This window comes from Bos javanicus, chromosome 29 (genome assembly GCF_032452875.1).
Source record: "Bos javanicus breed banteng chromosome 29, ARS-OSU_banteng_1.0, whole genome shotgun sequence".
NCBI classification, from domain to species: Eukaryota; Metazoa; Chordata; class Mammalia; order Artiodactyla; family Bovidae; genus Bos; species Bos javanicus.
In genome coordinates, this window is record NC_083896.1 from 12,282,538 (window position 1) to 12,301,533 (window position 18,996).

Sequence of the window (18,996 nt, forward strand, 5' to 3'; positions counted from 1 at the left end):
TAACTAAGTTTTTAATGCTCAGTGCTAGAGCATTAGTGCTCTTACTTTGTGGAGTTCTGAAACAATAATAGACTCACCCTGTTGTCTAGGAGTCCCAGTTATATTTCAATTCTAATGAATTTAGTTTTTAATCTATTTCTCTCTCTCTCTCCATCTCTCTGTCTCCTGGTCTCTGCCCCACCCCCACACAGTCTGAATCAGAAGTAAACCAAACAGCATCTGTAAATCTTCTGCAGTGGAAAATTCCATATCACCAGTTGAACGCAGAAAGCAGGATTGCAGTCTGAGAGATGAGTTAAGGAAAGAACCGGAATAAAAGGCTAGTAAAGTCTTGAGGCAGAATAACCAGCCTGTGTAGACCCACTGAAAATCCTTCCTTCCATTGTCCAGAGATTAGGTCTCTTGATGGCAGGTGGGCATGCCAATACACGTATGAGAGGGAAGCCAGTCTTCTATAGCAGTCTGTAAAAACAGCAGCCTTCCCAGCATGACTGAAAAACAGCCAGAGGCTGAAAGCTCTGGGGCTGTCTCTAAAGCCTGATGAAACATGATGGTGCCTCTTTTGTGCCTGTCCAGCTCTGAAGTTTTGGGGCAAATGAATAAAAGAAGAGGTGGTGAAATGGGAGCTTTTGATTCGTTTCTGAGTGCCAAGTAAATAGAATTATTTTTGTGTCATTCATTATAAAAAAGAATTTTAACAAAGTATTGCTTCTTGGATTTGAGGCATAACCAGTATTCTATGGCGACCCTCCTATGCATGCCTATTTGATTGAATGTAGTGAAGAATAATACGTCTCTGATATTTTCCTGAAGAATGTACGTCTCATAATTTTTCACTTTTAAAGTAAAATTGTCTATAATCTTTTGCAAAAAAAAAAAAGAAAAAGCCTAGAAAGAGCAGTGATATGTTTGGAATATTCTAGTTTTAAGCACTTTTATTTATCCTATTACATTGTTAATAAAGTTAACATTTTCCCTCTTCTATACACGTACGTGCCAGCTTGTGAAGTCTAAATGACTCTTGAGTCCACCGTCTCTAAAGAAACAGTACTGCCGCTGTGTGTGTGTGCTCAGTCATGTCTGACTCTTTGCAGCCCCATGGACTGTAGCCTGCCAGGCTCCTCTGTCCATGGAATTTTAAGAATACTGGAGTGGGTTGCCATTTTCTACTCCAGGGGATATTCCTGACCCAGGGATCAAACTTGCCTCTCTTGCATCTCCTGTATTGGCAGGCGAATTCTTTACCACTGTGACACCTAGGAAATCCTACAGTCTTTCACAAAGATTTAACCTGCCTCAGTTTCTCCTTTGTAACATGTGTGAGCCCCTTAAGGCAGAGAACTGTCCAGTGGACTAAGTATTCCTCTCAGTCAGCATTGTGCTTGTCGTGTAATAAACCCTGAGGAAACGTTTGCTGAATAAATGAAGAAGGTATTTCCCCCAAAGAAATGGAAGCATTCACAGTTGCTCCCCTGTGTCTCTCTGCTGGAACAGTGATTTGTCTGCATGTTTCCCGTATACCCTTCCTGGGCTCTAGTGACGGCAAGTGTCAAGTGCAGGCAAACAGTATTGTGACCCCAGCAGGATGCGTGTCATTGTAATTTACCCCATCCCTATTGGAAGGTGCCCCAAAGCCCAGGTTTCTTTAGCTTATAAGCCACCGAGAACTTCTAGCTCAGGTTTATCTATTTAAAACATCACTTCTTGGGTGAGTGGCAGGTAGTCTCTTCAAACTACTTTCCCTGGAGCGTGGAAATGGGTAACTTGGCAGGAAAGCAGCCTGTTCTGCTTGGATGTGCAGAATCCTGCTCACAGTCCAGTGATTTACCAGTTGCTGTTAAAACTGCATTTGTATCCATAATGAGCACGTAGGAATAGGATACTGTTATCCCCATTAGTGTGGCTGAGGACTGGATATGTATTTGTCTTAAGCAGGGGCCACCACAGTAACAATAGGAACCACTATCTTACATTTACAAAAAGCTCCATGCCAAATCTCATTTTGATTCCCACACCACTTTGTGAGAGGAGTCTCACAATTTACAGATGAGCACACTGACACTCAGAAACTTCCCATGGTCCCGTTAGTATTAAATGACAGGATTAAGATTTAAAGCTGGCCTCCCAGCCTGCACCCCGTCCTGCTTTGCTCGCTGTGTCCCCTGATAAGTAACAATCATTAGTCGGCTGCACAAGGGCACAGCTGTGGAGGGGTAGGCCCCCCGCCAGATCACGTCAGGGATGACATGCAGATGCCTTATGCTGTAGTCTAACCCAGTGAGCTCATTGTTTTCTTCTCTGACGCATGGCTGGCCATCAGAGACTTGAAGATGTGAGCAGTCGTTCAGTTTTAATCAATGCAGATGAATCCTGTTGCATTAAGCAACCCCAGACTTCTGGGGCGGTGCCTTCATTCCTATGTGGATGATGGGGGTCAGTTTGCTTCTGGGTCTCTTTGTTCACACTTGACAAACTGCAGAGGAAGCAGGTATATGGCCGAGCTTCCTCTCATGTGTGGCAAGGGGCGTTCACACCCTTGCTCTTGCTCCATCCAAGTGTCCATCAGTAGCTCAAAGCCTTGCGATGATACCGATGGACAAGATCACTGATGTTCCTGAAAAAGGCAGCAGCCTCAGAGTTGGGCATTGTTCTCCTGACCTCCACATGATTGTGGATTTGTGAGAGGAACCTGAGGTGCCATTCAGTGGTTGCCCAGCAGGGGAATAGTTCAACCCTAGTGTCAGGCATCCCAAATGTGGCCATCTGCAACTCTTTCCTTTTGACCTGGTCAAGATGTCAATTCCTAACAGGCAGAGTGAGGCTGTAATAGGGGCCACTGAGAGCAGACACAGGTTTCCATTTTACTTGGCACAGAAAGGGGTTATGACTTTTGCAAGCAGGAACAAGAACAGGTGTTAAATTACGTATGAAAATTAACAGCAGGAATTATCAGTCATTACCAATCAGTCAGCTCTCTCTTTGTAACCTTCCACATATCTTGAAGTAGGTACAATTATTATTCCTGTTCTGCCTTCATATGAAGAAACTGAGCCCAACTTTCACTGTCATGCACAGCTAATAGATGGGAGAGCCAAGATGCTTTTCTAAAATTGAAGTATAGTTAATTTATAATGTTGCATTAATTTCTGCTGTACAGCAAAATGATTCAGTTATATACATACAAGCATGCTTTTCTTTTCCATTGTGGTTTATCACAGGATAGTGAATATAGCTCCCTGTGCGATACAGCAGGACCTTGTTTGTCCATCCTATGTATACTGGTTTACATCAGCTAATTCCAGACTCCCTGTCCTTCCCTCCCCTTCTCTCCCCCGGCTTGGCGGTCGCAAGTCTGTTCTCTACATCTGTGAGTCTGTCTCTGTTTTGTAGATAATAGGTTCATTTTTTTGCCATGTTTTAGATTCCACATATAAGTGAAATCATATAGTATTTGTCGATTTCTTTCCGACTTACTTCGTTTAGTATGATTTCTAATTACATACATGTCGCTGCAAATGGCATTTCATTCTTTTTTATGGCTGGGTAGTTTTCCTTTGTGTGTATATATATACCACATCTTTATTAACTCATCTGTCAATGGACATTTAGGCTGTTTCCGTGTCTTGGCTGTTGTGAGTGCTGTTGCTATGAACATACTGGTGCATGTATCTCTTTGAATTCGAGTCTTGTCCAGATATGTGCCCAGGAGTGGAATTGCTGGATCATATGACAGTTCTATGTTTAGTTTTTTGAGGAACCTCCATACTGTTTTTTGTAGTGGCTTAGGGTCCTGCTGCTTTAATGCAGTTTCCCACCTCAGCCTAATCCTGCTTATTTTCCTTGTCAGTGTCCCGTTCAAGAAGTAAACTCCTTTAGGTTCTGTCCTTTTAAAAACTGTGTGTCATGTGCCTAGTACAATCCCATGTGTAGGAAAGGAGGCATGATAGACCTTGAGGTTGGAGAAGCAGAGATGGGAGAGGCATAGCCACGCTCTAAGGGACAGTAAATGAGCGGACCAGCATGCGTGTGATGCAGCTGGTGAGAGGAAAGAGAGCGTGGTGTTGGGAGGGAGGGGCGGAGAGTGGAGGCAGCCTGGGTTCTCAGGGAGAGTTGTGGTGTTTTAATAGGCACTGGGTGTGATGGAAACAAACTGGCCTCGCAGAGCCCCAGGGTTGAATGCTGGCTCCATGTCCAGTGAGCTCCGGAACCGAGAAGCTCTGTGACTGTGGTGAAGTTAACCTCTCTGGACCTGTTTCACTACCTCTAAAATATAGACTTACCTCAGAACTGTGTTAGGAGAAATAACGTAATTTTTAAGTACCTAGCACAGAAGTTGGTTTACTGCAGGTACTCAGTAAACATGAATTTTCCCTTAGTGAACACTTTGAAATCTCATCAGGGACTTCCCTGGTGGCACGGTGGAGAAGAATCTGCGACAAAGGTTTGATCCCTGGTCGGGGAAGATGCCACATGCCACGGAGCAGCCTGAGCCCACTCTGCCACGACTACTGAGCTCGGGCTGTAGGGCCCATGTGCTGCCCCTGAAGACCCCACACCTAGAGCCTGTGCTCTGTCACAGGAGAAGCCATTGCAACGAGAAGTCCCAGCACCACAACGAAGAGTAGCCCCCACTGACTGTGGCTGGAGAAAGCCTGCACGCAGCAACGAAGACCCAGCACAGCCCAGGATAAATAAAATAAAAATCTCATTAGAATGTTTTCCTGAGTGTTAGGAATCTGTTGGAAAATATCCCAAAGAGGAGGGCATGGATGTGAATGAAACATTTGGGGAGAGAAGAGAGAATTAAGATTGAATGGACATGGTGCTGGTAGATTTTTAACTTGTTGAAAATGTAATTTTCAGTACTATTATAAAACATAAAGAAGACATACTTCACAATTTGTGTGTCTAGTTTCTTGTTTATTTCTAGATCATTTCTAACTATAACTTGTTTATCTCTGAGAGGTTGGAGACGTATCTCTGTCCTCTCTGTCTGTCTCTATCTCACACATACTCACATGCAGACACACACACACCATTTATATTTACAAACTCAAATCTTATTGTTTTTCCTTTGATGAAATTACTTGTAAAGCTTTATTTTTCAAAAAGGGACAAAGAAGGATAAACACTTTTGAATATGAGATTTATGTTTAATATGATTAAAGTGGAGAAGTTGAGAACAAGATAGGTTCCAAGTAAGACAAATACAATACAATACACAATATAATACTTCCCCATCCATAGCAGGGAATGTAAACACTGTAGAATAGGATGCAGAATAAACATTTCAAAAGCATGGTAGAAAACATTTTGGGGATCTGATGAGCCATCCATTAAGGAGAACACAGGAAGAGTCTAACAAAGTGCCAATCACATGCGGTTAAGTATCAGGAACTGTTTCCAGACTGTATGACATGGCTGAGATGGGGAGAGCTCGGAGACTGCCAGGAGGGAACAGTAAAAATAACAGTGCAATTTGGGAGTGACCCTAATTAAATAGGAATAAAGCCTTGAAATTAAACAGAATAATTAGCCTTGAGAAAAGAAGTCCTAGAGGAGAATCATCTTGTCTTTCTTCATTATATATAAAAAAAAAAAAAAACTTAATGTTGAAAATGGGCAATTTCAGTACCTGCAGGCATTTAAAACTGAAATTCATTTCAGTTCTTCTCCCTCATTCATTCATTCAGAAAATGGATTTCAGGTCTTTGTCATGATGGTGAAGTCATCCAAGTGGTAAAGGGGGTGTCCTGGGATTTAGTGATTCTTAAGATTTAGTGATTCTTAGGGGCGATGCGTGGCATTTAGCTGGTGACAGTATGGAGCATGGCTCAGGAGATACAGTTCCAACTCTGTGTTCCAGGATAGATTATTTTCTCCAAAAAAAGAGCTCATGGGGACCGTGTGATGTCCGTGCAAAGCTTGACTGGTACTCGTGCTACAGCTTTCTACCTGCCTGCCTCGAGTGTGCTCACATGCACCAGGATCCCTGTCTGATAGCAAAGGCTGTCATATGGGAATCGTTAAATAAGTTACGGCCTAAACTGTGGGATATAATTGAGGGTATTAAGAAACATGATACTTATTATTTTAAGAGAAGGTAGGAAAATATCCAAGTTAACACTGCTAAAAAGGGAGGAAAGAGCATTAGCATAATATATAATTGTGATCTCACGTGTGTGGGGGAGTATATGTGTATATTCAGATGAATATGGCTGCAAGTCCATCACCCACTGTCTATGTACTTGCAGGCTATGCTGTGGGGAAAACCAGGAGTGAGAGGAGAAGGGGGGATGGGGACCTCTTATTTTTTATTCCATGTTTTTTTTTTATATGCTTCACATTTTTACAACATCCGTGGCCTTCATTTTGTAATTTAAATAAGAAATGAGATAATGCCCATGAAGCTTGAAGCATAACATCTGCCATGTGGCCAGCAATAAATGTTAATTGGATATTAATAGGATGGCAAGAAAATATGACTTGCTCAGAATGACTTAATCTGCATATAGCATCATATTGATGGTTGTATAAATAAGTGTTTTCTCTCCCTGCTAAAATGAAATATTTTAAATTACAGTTAATAGATTTTAGGTTAAATATGTTATTCTGCTCACTTAATCATTTAGGATTTAATTATTCAAAGAGAAGTTTTGAACAGGAAGCCTTCCAAATCTAGGTAACATGAGACTTTGTTTAAACACCAGAAATTTCCCCTCAGCTATTAGGGTTTTATCTTTAGAGTGCGGGAGTGGGTGCTAATCTGCTTCAGTCATGTCCAACTCTTTGTGACCTTATGGACTGTAGCCCGCCAGGCTGCTCTGTCCATGGGATTCTCCAGGCAAGAATACTGGAGTGGGTTGCCATGCCCTCCTCCAGGGAATCTTCCCAACCGAGGGATTGAACTCACATCTCTTTATGTCTCCTGCGTTGGCAGGCAGGATCATTACCACTAGTGCCACCTGGGAAGCCCATCTTTGGAGTACTAAATTTCAAAAATATTTAACATTCAGAATTCATTATTTTCTGTCATTGAAAACCAAGATCAAATCATTTTTCTTACGGAATTCCGTACCACAACTACCAATAGATATTCAGTAAATTGAATTTAAATTTAATTTTGTGGAACTTTTTATTATAAAAAATTTGAAATATACTGTAAGGAGATCATCTTGTATTATATTCATTTAATCATTCTTGTTTTGTGAAGTGATGAATAAATTGAGTTGAAAATCAATTTGTTTTCTGAAATATATTAGAACCTCTCTTAAAATTCTTCCTGATGAGTTGCTTTGCAATTAGAAGAACCATTTACAATTTGAATTAACATGTTTACAGTTATCTTCTGGGCAAATTGAGCCTTTTACCTAAAGCAAAATTTTCCTAAAGCAAGATACTGTTGTACCAAGGAGATGATAGACCAAGTTAGGATTCAGAATATGAAAACTTCAAATTATTTCTTCTTATATGCTGTGTTACTATCTTAAAACTTATTTTTCTGTCTTTATTTTTATTGGATTGATGTGGTGAAAATAAATTTCCTATGATGACATAGTATATTTTAATAATTATATTTCCTTGATTTTTAAGACCCCCTATATTTTTTCTTTGCATGCTTCTAAAATAGATTTAATATTTTCTAACCCTGATCTCCTGAGAAGCTAATTTTTATATATTGTGTTAGAATTGATGAAGTTTGGCATGTGGTGTTTTATATTAAAGATATAAGGCAAAATTGAGGTACAATCCAAGTAATCAACTTCTAAGACATCCCCCTCCCCAAGAAAAGAATTTAGCAAAAGTAAAAGAGTTTAGCAAAAAACTGTTTTTTTCACAGTTCATCACCAAACAGTTCTCCAGTCTATCAGTTGGAAAATGACCTCCTCCTCCCGTGTACTTTTCCATAGTGGGGATTTGGTGGTGGTGTGTTTTCCAGTTTGCCTTTTGGGAAGTAACTGATTTGTTCTTTCCGCCTTGGGAATGTCTACAAATAAATAATATGAAAGTGAACCTTCTGTGTTCCACTAGTCTTGCATTGTGCATCCCTGTTTCTTGGCAAAGGAACCAACAACAGGGACAAAGGGCTGCCTTGAGTGTGCAGTATTTCTAACTTGCTGAAGGCACAGAACCAAATTTGCCATCTTCATTTTCATTCCCAGATTACGCTCGATTTGAGGCCAAAATCCATGACCTACGAGAGCAGATGATGAACCACAGCATGAGCTCCGGGTCCGGGTCCCTGCGAACCAATCAGAAACGTTCCCTCTATGTCAGGTAGGCAACAGTGTGTTTCTTACTGTGACCTGCACTTGTGAGCCATCAGCTTGGGGAAGCAGAGCAACACCGTGTAGCAAGGGGACACGTGTTCCTAATTAACCCACGCTCATCAGCACACCACTGTAAGACCTGAAGTTTAACCGTTGTGAGGAAATTTTAAAAATGTTATTAACTATGTTAAATTAGTTTAAGTCCCCTGCTTTTAACAAGTTCTTTGACCATGTTGTGATCCAAGGTAAAGTTCTTAGCACAGGTTGTAGTAAAAATAGTGAGAAGAATATTTTCAGTTCAGATGCATCTTAAATTGAATATATGGGCTGAAGCACTGGACATCTGCTTACCATCAGTATGGGAATAAAATATTCTCATATTTCTTCCTGGCCTACTTGACATCTATCCTATTAACTTTGGTATATTGATTAGAAATCAATACTCTCTCAAAGAGTTATGTCGTTTTTTTCTTAAAGTTTGGTAGAATGACTTTTTTCTGTGGCATCTCATTACCAATTGTTTCTCAAACCATAAAAGTTACTTGTTCCTTGCCTGACAAAACTCATTAGCTTATCAGAAAAAAAAAAAAAAGATGATTGATTTAACTTGAAATGCCTTCTGGTCTTTCATACCCATAATTAATTCTTGAGTAAGGTCCATCATCACTCAACTGTAACATGCACCTCATCTTAGCATGAAGCCTCCTATATTCCTCTCAAAATATACTTTATCAGTGCTGACTCTAATTTTAAAAAAACCCAGAAAACAGTACACTATAAAAGCTCAATAAATTTGAAATATCCAGTTCTTTATTAAAAAATAATGCATTATATTTCTTTGAGGATTTTATGTCATATTAGAGCATTAATTTCTATTTTTTTCACAGAATCTAGGAAAATCTTCCTAATTCCTATAGGAAACTATTCCTCATTCCACTACCATTCAATTAAAAAGAAACGATGACTTATAAGAATGCTATTGTACGTATTAATGGCCAAAGTGGGATAGTGATGCCCAGTTAATAGTGAAAATGAATCCGGGTATCATTGGGGGAACCACGCCCATCCTCACTGTATTCTCTTGGCATCTGGTCTGACTCCCACCTACGGTCATATCCTTTAGACCTGAAATTTCACCATCTTGTCTTGACACGAGGTGCATGTTATAGACATTCATTTATATACTTAGACAGATTTGTCCTGTTGGTTTCCCTTTGGCTGTAAGGTATCCTTTGTGTCTTAGGTAGGTACAGCAGGGCCAAGGAGGGAGGAGGATTCCAGAAGGCAGCAGCTTCTCGAAGGCTTTGGTTTGCTGGCCTCTCTGACAAGCATAGAGTCCCTTCTTATTCCAGGGAGTTCCAGTACCTCAGAAGCCCTGAGATTTAAATTTTTAAAAAAATCAGAATATGAATATCCCAAATTTGTTCAACTGCATTTTGGAATATTATTTTGGTCCATGTCTGTGTAATCTGTGAGAGGAACTATTGAGAACCACCCTAGAACATGCCTGGTAGTGATGTCACAAATATGATGGAAAGCAGCTGTTTCTGTTTCTCCTCACTTGTGTTGTATTGCTGGTCTTTTACAAAATATTTTCTAAATCCTGAAATGCTTTAGTCTTGGGTAGCAAATTAGGAAAAGTTAACTAAGTTAATAGGATAGAGATAAATCAGCTAAAATTAAAGTTATATAGAATAAAACTGGAAGGAAAAAATGATCATATTGTTGGTTTCTTGTTAAAAAGTAGAATGCATAAAAATGTTCAATGTACTAGAAGAAATTTGCTGAAAATATACCGGTAATAACTTAGTCCTTTTAAGTAAGTTGTGGAAGATTAGGAAAGTGAAATGAAGTGATATGATGCTATTATGTAAAACTAATAGACTTATTTGAAATAGTAGTATTGCTCAGAATCAGACCTTTACTCTCTGAAATGGTAAATAAAACTATAACATACAAAAGAGATGAAGACTTAAGGTAATAAAGAACATTGTCTTGTCAGTGCTTTAATAGTTGGATATTGTATTAAAGGAGGAACTCCTGTTAAATAAGGCTCAAAAATAGCTGAAAATTCATGAAAAAATTCCCAAATTATTTCTTTATAAGATACCAAAAGTATCTTGTAGAGGTCTGACCTCAGTTTCTAGGTGACTCTTAGAGGCATAGAATTGCAAAAGATGTGGACCATGAATAGAGTCCAGTCAGAACTTACAAGATCCCCTAACCCTGTTCTCATGCAATGTGATAAATTAATTAATTTCATTAATTAACGAAATAGAAAAGCCTAAACGGAATTCTTTCTCAAAATGATTTGGTATGTTTATACCTTTGTTGTTTGTTTGTTTGTTTGTTTAACAGTAATTTTGGCTGTAGGATTTTCAGATATGCTTGTCTCGTCTAGATCACTTAAATAGAACTAGTGCCCGTTGATTGTGTTATTTTAGAAAGTCAACTAGATGCTGTTTCAAAATAAATCAGTAGCAAAATTTCTCTGATTACATAAATATCAGATGATGAGCATGTCTCTTTAATCCCAGAATGACATCCTGGAATGTTATTCCCTTTACCCTGCTCAGCTTTATGTAATGCTCGGTCTGGAATCTTAGCTATCACCAGGCCCACTGTTTAATTTACAGAAGGGGAAATTCCTTCCGCAGGAGGAAGGGGCCCCACAGCCGCTTGGCAGCAGAGTTGGATCTCCTGCCTTCCAGAGCCATCTATCACTCTAGCTGCCTTGGGCCCAGCTTATGCGCATCAGCTGTTCAGTGCGCTTTGGCTGTGAATCCCAATGTGCTTCTGTCAGCACAGTGGCCGACTCTTGGATTACGAAACAGATTAGCTGAGAGGAGAAATTCAAAAAGAATACTTCTTTGGGGTTTTTACGCAGGATAAACTGTACTATAGGGCTTTCATATGGGATTTCTTTAGTACTATTCATATTTTTCCATGAAGCCAAAACCTAAGCCAGAAAGCAAGCTGCTTCTTTGTTCTGTAATAAACAATTTAGCTGACTTAGTAGAATATTTGCTTGTACCACAAAACCACCTTCCCCTTGGAGTTACCTCCTCTTCCCTAAACACCATACACTCTCTTTCTCTCTCACACACACACTCTCTCTCTCAACATTAGCCCTATGCTGGCTGTGTGCAAGACGATGCATCTTCTCGGGCTCACGCAGAAATTGGCCTCCTTCCCTTCCTAGAAATAGTCCCCCTGGTGATGGCGATGTATTTGCCTGGCAGGGAACTAGCACATCTATCCAGGCAGTGTTGTAAACTTGAGCCAACCCTCTCTATTTTCCAATCTAGTTGTAATTATTTTCCTTCTTCTAATCTTTTTTTGTAAGGCACTTGAAGTGCTTTGGTCGTGTCATGCAAATGGAGTTGATTGTCACTAATGATAATGCTGTACATGTTCTATGCCAATGATTTGGATCTGCTTGGTTGAATGGGCTATGTGTATTGTGTATTTCCTGCATTGTGAAACATATGTAGTTGTAGAACCTTAAAAGTAAATAAAACATTAAAAATTTGAATAAAATATTTTTCAAAATGCTCCACAAGTACATTATCAATTCTTCAGCCCTAGATGCCACCTGGGCTCCTGGTATGGGTTTGTTGCATGTACTTTGGGGCTCTATATATGTGCAGGCTGAGGTCTCTCTACCGCTATAATATGCACTCCCCTTGGTATCTTTCTACCAGCTCTAAATGCATCCCACTAGCAGAACAAGGCTTTTCCTGCTACTAATAGGATGTGCCTTTATATCTAAAAACTACCATGAAAGGTCAGAGTAGAGGGGGTTAAATTCACTCCAGAGTGCAAATAGCTAAGGAGAAATCCTTTCTTTGGATAAAAGAGAAGCAAGAGCACCTAGGACACTGGGAGAACGGAGAGGGGGAGAAAGAAAAGCAGGTAAGTCCACCAATGGAGAGTAAGAAGGAGGTCACAGGAGAGAATATAAAAGAGAACCTGGTCCTTGTTCATTTGTTAATAAAAGATAGCAATTTGAAGAGTTCAAGGGAATAAGCTTTCTGTTGTGAATTTAGGTTTAAAAGTCAGTAACTTATTTATTTATGTGTTCCTCAAGCGTGTTTTGAGTGTATATTCTGTGCCAGAACCTATAATGGACACTGAGGACCTAGAAGTCATGCCCTGTCCTCAAGGAACTTGCATCTAGTATGGAAAAGAGATGAGGGGAAGACAGTCATAATGCAGAGTGCTGTGGAAAGTTAGCTCTAGAAAGGCCAAGAGCCTTTACTGCTACCTTATACAAGGATATCTGAATTAATTCTTGAAGATTTTATATAAGTTAATTCAGAGGCCTTCAAACCATTTTTACTCAAAATAAGGAATACATTTTTATCACGACCCAGTAAATACATACACACATAAAGCTGAAAAAAGATTTTATTATTGAAGTTTATGTTTTATGTACAGTAAACTTTGCTATTTTCCATTCTGTTTCTCTCATTCTTTAAAAAATGGAAGTCACAACTCATTAATTTGGTTTAATGACTCACTAATGGGATCTGATCTACAGCTTGCAGATGGAATAAACAAGGAAGAGCATTCTAGGTAGATGACACAGGACTCAGGCAAGAGAACACGTCTTCACGACATTATAGTCAGCATCTGTGGGATCCCCCTTCCAGTTCCTCATGGCTGTCATCAGCACCCCATCCTCACAATTGCTTCCATTTCTCCTCTGCGTTCTTTAGCCACTCTAAGCCCTCTGCTCACAGTTTTATGTTCTGGATTTGAAGTATTTACTTCCTTCTGTGGTCCTAAATCCACATTTTAAACTAGTAACTCAAACTTTATACTTTCTTTGACAGTTTTTCCTTCAAGGACTATATATGACAAATGTTGAGGTCTGCCTCCTGCTCTGTTGTTTAAATCTTTTACGCAACAATTCATCAGAGCATCAATTCTCTCATTCAACAAACATGATTTCACATGAATATACCTGCAATATACCAGTCTGTAGCAGATGCCTAGCTACAGAGATGAATAAGAGATCAGACCTTCTTCCCTCAGGATTCTCATTGCCCGTGTCTGCAGACAGTTCAGTTAGAATGCAGGACATTATCGTAACTATTCTCATGTGCTACGTGCCTTGCAATTATTAACCTGTGTTAATCTTCACAACAGCCTATAAGGCTTCCTACAATGAAATCTACCCAAAAGACCACTGGTGTTTAAAACTCACATATTAAAATAGTGATCACTCTGGTCTTTATTACAGCTTCATGGTAAAGCTCCTTGAAATGGCAGGTCCATCAATCCTAGGCCTGCAAATCCCAGTTAATGTCTTAATTTTCTTATATCTTTAGTGCCTTATGGCACAGTGCTTGGTCTAAAGAAGTCTCTTCAGTAAATATTTGTTGAATGAATTAATTCCTAGATTCTCTTTCCCGTAGAGATGTGAAAGAACAAGATTAAAATATAAGCCAAGACCTTTGAGTAGTGAGCCCTCTGGAAACCCAATATCAGGTGCATGGAGTTTGGTCAAGTCCTGTGGACACAGGCACTACCTTTTGGGATTTCCAGGACACATCTGGGTCTGCAAGGCCTTTCAGGCAGCTTCACCTGCCTGCTGAACTCTGTGACCTTCTTTCAGCTGTGGCCTAATTCAGTAATACATTTAGACCATGACACACAGCCTGTACCTTCTTAGTGAGAGGACCTGGGGTAGGGGCAGGATTCAGGGTTAACCTCATCTGTGTCTCATTCTCAGCATCCTTAATCTTCCTATTCCAGAGACACAGGACTGGAAGTTGCCCTGAGGGAAATCTTGAGCAAATAGATTTCACCCAGGATTCTTCATCCTGATGGGTTTTTATTCTAGAGGAAAGATGTTCTCCCCTGATTGATTTTGGTGGGAGGGGAAAGCAACATCATCATGTAAGAGACTCGGGTCTTTTTTCTGCTCTTCTTTAAACATTAATATATCCTCCACTGTACTTCCTGCCCCACTGTATTTCTTGTCTGGGGATGGGCTTCCCAGCCAACCTGGGGAACAATGTGGAATGGAGCCAGTTCAGGGAACTTGGCTCCACTGCAAAGCTGCTTCCCATTTCACTTGGCCATGTCTTTCTCAAGGTTATTTAAGGTAGAGCCATGAAATCACTGAACTTTATTACAAGTCAGGTTTTTACCTGCTTCCCTTCCAGCCTTGGACCCAAATGCTCTTAGCATATATCCCCAGGGGACATGCTGTAATCCTGTGTGCATCCCTGCCCAGTGCTTGGCACAGGGCTAGCCAACAAAGGCATTTTTACTGCCTCTCATTCATTCACTCATATATTCTTCTTTGACAAAATTATCATTTATTCTTTCAGAAATACAATGTATTGCAGCACCTTGGATTCAGGGTTTCTTGCTGTGTGTGTGCTCAGTTGCATTCTACTCTTTGCAACCTCATGAACTGTAGCCCACCAGGCTTCTCTGTCCATGGGATTTCCCAGGCACCAATACTAAAGTGAGTTGCCATTTCCTCCTCTGGGGATCTTCCTGACCCAGGGCTCAAACCCATGTCTTCTGCATTGGCAGGTGGATTCCTTACCACTGAGCTACCTGGGAAGCCCCAGAGTTTCTTATCTCTCTTAAAATCCTACTGGGGGAGACATGACCAGGTACCTGAAACAGTCTGACAAGATGAGGCAGAAAGTCTGGAGATGGTCTAGACTTGGGAAACCCAAGAGCTTTGGAAAGGGCAGTGCAAAAGTCAGGACGGGCAACCAGAGCCACACTGAGAGGCCTGTGCTTTATTCGTCACTTCATTTAAGCTTTATAACAGTGCTAAATACAATTATGATTATTATCCCCATTCTACAGATGAAGAACCTTGTACAAGGCCAGAGAGATTTAAAATAGCATGGTGCCACATGGCCAACCCGTGTTCTCTGCCCACGTGTGCCTCCCACTGGAGCCCCTGCTTATTGTACTACAGAACAGTGAGGAGGAGGAAGTGAATTCTCTAGGGGCAGAGGTTACATTCATATTGGTAGACCTCCTGTTTCATTTATACTTTACACTGACTTCCTCAAGGGACACCTGGCCTCTGGTCTAGACTTCACAGTTGATCAATTGCTGAAACTTGAACTTTTCATTTATAAAATGGACATAATACCTTGTTCACCGGCTTGTTGTTAGGATTAAGTTAAACTAAGTCTATGAAAGAACCTGCCAGATGGGCTTATTAGGTAAAGGGTAGGGCCTGTACCCCTCCCACTGGCTCAGCGCCTGCCTCCTAGCTCGTGCCTCCTTTTAAGAGGAATCGATTTTGATTCTTCATGTGTACTTTGAGACTCATTAGCATTATGTGCACTCTCTCAGGCATTTGCATTTTTAATTGCATCCTTAATTGTGGAACAAAAAGCTTTGTCTTCAGGCAGCTAATTTTGTGCCAGAAATAGAAAGGAAGAGTCACTGGGGACTGGGAGGAGGTTTCTCCTTGCCCTGAAATCATAGTCTGGCCCCAGTTTTAAAATATTTTTAATTTTTAGTTTCCTATGAGAAAAAATTGCTGATCACCATGGGTGACCCTTCCATTAACCATCACATTTCTTATCTATCTCTTTACCCCAGGATCTAGAATCCAGATACCATTTTTATTAATGCATGAGCCTTATTCATTCAGTCGCTCACTCATTCATCCATTTCAGAGCCATAACCATCCACCTTATGCTGCACTGCACCTTGTGGATAAAAACACGAGTAGGGCGTCTTTTCTGCCCTTAAGACACTCAAGAATCACCCTGCCAATCTGGGCTCTGATCCTCACCTCCACCCCATGGTAATCATATTTCCAGAAATTTCATATCTCCAGAGGAGATACTTAGCCTGTTAGCCCCAAATTACTACTTCCAAGAACAATCTGAACAGCTCTAGCTAGAAAAGAGGGCAGAACAATAAAAGTGAACACACAGTGTTCACGGGAGAGAACAGGTGAGCGATGAGTGTTTGGCACCGTTGAGGGAATCCTCACCCTAAATCCTGAGGTTAGGCAAGGAGCAAGGGAATAGATTCTCAAGACATTGGTCCTTTCATCTTAACATTTGGAGCAGTGCCAGATACATTATAGGAATTCAGTAAATACTTATTGAATGAACTTTTTGAATATCCATTGAACATGATGGTTAAACATGATAGTATTAGGAGAATCACCAGTGACTCACAGATGCTGGTTGAGTTACGCATGTGCTCGTCTGTGTCCCTGTGCACTGTGTAAACTCTCTTCTAATGTTCACACCCTCTTCACTTCCCACCTGTTGACTCACCTGTCCCCTCCACCAGATGGTGAGCACCTCTCCAGTGGAGATTTGCTGGATTAGTCTGTATCTGCACAGCCTGGCATACGGTAACTGCTAAATCAATCAAGTGAATGAATTATGAATGTTACTAGATTGGAGAGCATTTAATTTTAATTAAACTTTTACTTCATTACCTCATGACTTGCCAATGGTTCTCTGCCTAACAGAGGTCCTTGTCTCTTCTTGATCAGATGAGTAAGCTGTCCTGTCTGTAGTGATCATTGCCTCAAACTGTTTTCTTAAAATGCATTTAGCCAAACAAATGTCATTTTTAATATAGGTTAGACTTCAAATCCATTTTCCTTCTTCCTGAAAATCAAAAAGAACAGTAACAATAACATTCACAAGTTCTTTTACAAGACTTCATGGAAGGCAGTTTGCTAAGCACCTTATGTGGATTATCTTAATTTAATTCTCACAAACCTCTGCTATGAGGTAGGTGCCATTTTTAGCCCCATTGTAAAGAAGAGAAAACGGAGACCAGGTTTGAAGTTTACCCATAAGAGACTAAGCTGGGTCTAGAACCTAAGCCAGCTGTCCTCTGCCCCTGCCCATGGTGTCACATGATTTTATTGAAAGGCTTTCATATATTTGATTTGATTTGATATAAAGTATCTGTTAAGTAGGTATTGTTTTCCCACAGTTTTCAGATAAGAAATCTGAGGCTCAAAGTATTGACCTACCTACGCTGTTTTCCAAGCATAGAATACTACCACGCCCTTGCCTCCATCCACTCTCTTTGAAGAATAGTACCAAGAACCTAGAATAGTACCAAGCGCTTGCTTCAGTCCACTTTCATTAAAGATGTGTGAGCCCACAACTCACACGTATCTTTGTCTAGTGTTTGCCTCCCGTTGCATTTGCTGCCATCTTACACACTGCATGATTTCTGCAGAACTACTTGTGCATTATTAAATGTTGAATGGGCAGTTGAGTGAATATCATACAGTCACCTTAGATCCTGTGCATATGTGCATGCTAAGTCACTTCAGTCATGTCCAGCTCTTTGCAACCCTATGGACTGTACCTCTGTCCATGGGATTCTCCAGGCAAGAATACTGGAGTTGGTTACCATGCCCTCCTCCATAGGATCTTCCCGACCCAGAGATCGAACCCACATCTCTTTTTGTCTCCAGCATTGGCAAGCAAGTTCTTTACCACTAGCGCCACCTGGAAAGCCCTTTAGATCCTGTACTGTAACTTAAAGATGCCCGGAGCATTGTGAATTTGTGGTTAAATTGAGCGAAACCCCTCTAGCTGCAGCCATGACAACAGTGTGAGCAAATTCTCTGCCTCTCTTCTGCCAACAGATTTTTCAGCCCTATCCATATAAAGTCCCACAGGAAAGAACACAATTCAAGTGTCAATCATAAATCATGCCCCGCACATGGGGCATGCAACTTGAGACCCACAACCAACTACACAATTTGTGGGTCTCAGTGCAAAGTGAAAATGGGGCTTCGTGTTCGAATTTTAGAATATCAAGACAGTGAGAGCAGAGCATTATACTAAGTGTGAGACAGCGTGAGACTGTGCAGCCACACAAGCCCACACCTATAATACCAGCTCTGCTGACACGTGGTTTAGGACAGTTTGCTCAAAGCTGAAGGCATGTGTGTTTCCCTTAGTATGTAGTGCAGCAAGTATAGGAAAGAGGAAGTCAGCACTGGGAACATTTCCAAGGAGCCATGCTTTGTCTTTTGCCTAAAAGAGTACTTTATATAAAGTACCCATATGCCTGGTTTTGTGATCTGTAGAAACATTATCTTTCAGCCTCCTTAGTGCTTAAGAAACTTAAAATTCCCAACTTGCTCTGGGCTTTCAATGGCCTACTTTCAGTTAATGCTCTCCACTGTAGGAAATCTTCCAAAAGTGAAGTGATGTCATTATTTCACATTTAGTTATTAGCACCCGCAGTACATTTTAGTCTGCCTGTTTTGCGAAAGTTTCTACCCCTTCTCCTTGCTCTTCAGGTCTGAATTTTTAAGAAAATGAATAAAAGTGCTTCAGAGGACTTTGAAAATCATTGGACCATGTTGGGTGTTGGTGTCCTTTCCATGTGTGTTTTCCTAAATGTAGAGGCTGCAGGACTTAGAGATTTCCCTGACCAACAGCATTAGAATTTTTAAAAATCAGGCACCTAACATGGGATTGACAACTTAATTTCACAAGTAAGAAGTCTAAAAATAATACACATACAAATTATATTTTAAATTGATTGCTCTTTCTTATTGCCATCAATGTCAAAAGAAAAACAGGAACAAAACATGAGCATCAGGTAAACTATTCCACATTTTAAAATTTACAATTTCATAAACCCCACTAGATACATTCCATCTTTCTACTCTCCATATAATCCTACTCTGTAGTGTAAAAAAATTAAAGCAAACATATGACAGCTCGCTTGT

The 18,996-nt window shown here is 40.4% G+C and overlaps 1 protein-coding gene across 19 annotated transcripts in view; it reads left to right on the forward strand.

Annotated features, from left to right (window-relative positions):
• Positions 1-18,996, forward strand: part of DLG2 (discs large MAGUK scaffold protein 2) — a 2,330,119-nt gene that overhangs the window by 2,151,018 nt on the left and 160,105 nt on the right. For all 19 annotated transcript variants that reach the window (XM_061406089.1, XM_061406091.1, XM_061406093.1 and 16 more), the window contains one exon: positions 8,163-8,277. In XM_061406089.1, the coding sequence (XP_061262073.1) occupies positions 8,163-8,277 (115 nt within the window). The remainder of the gene's footprint in view (positions 1-8,162; positions 8,278-18,996) is intronic.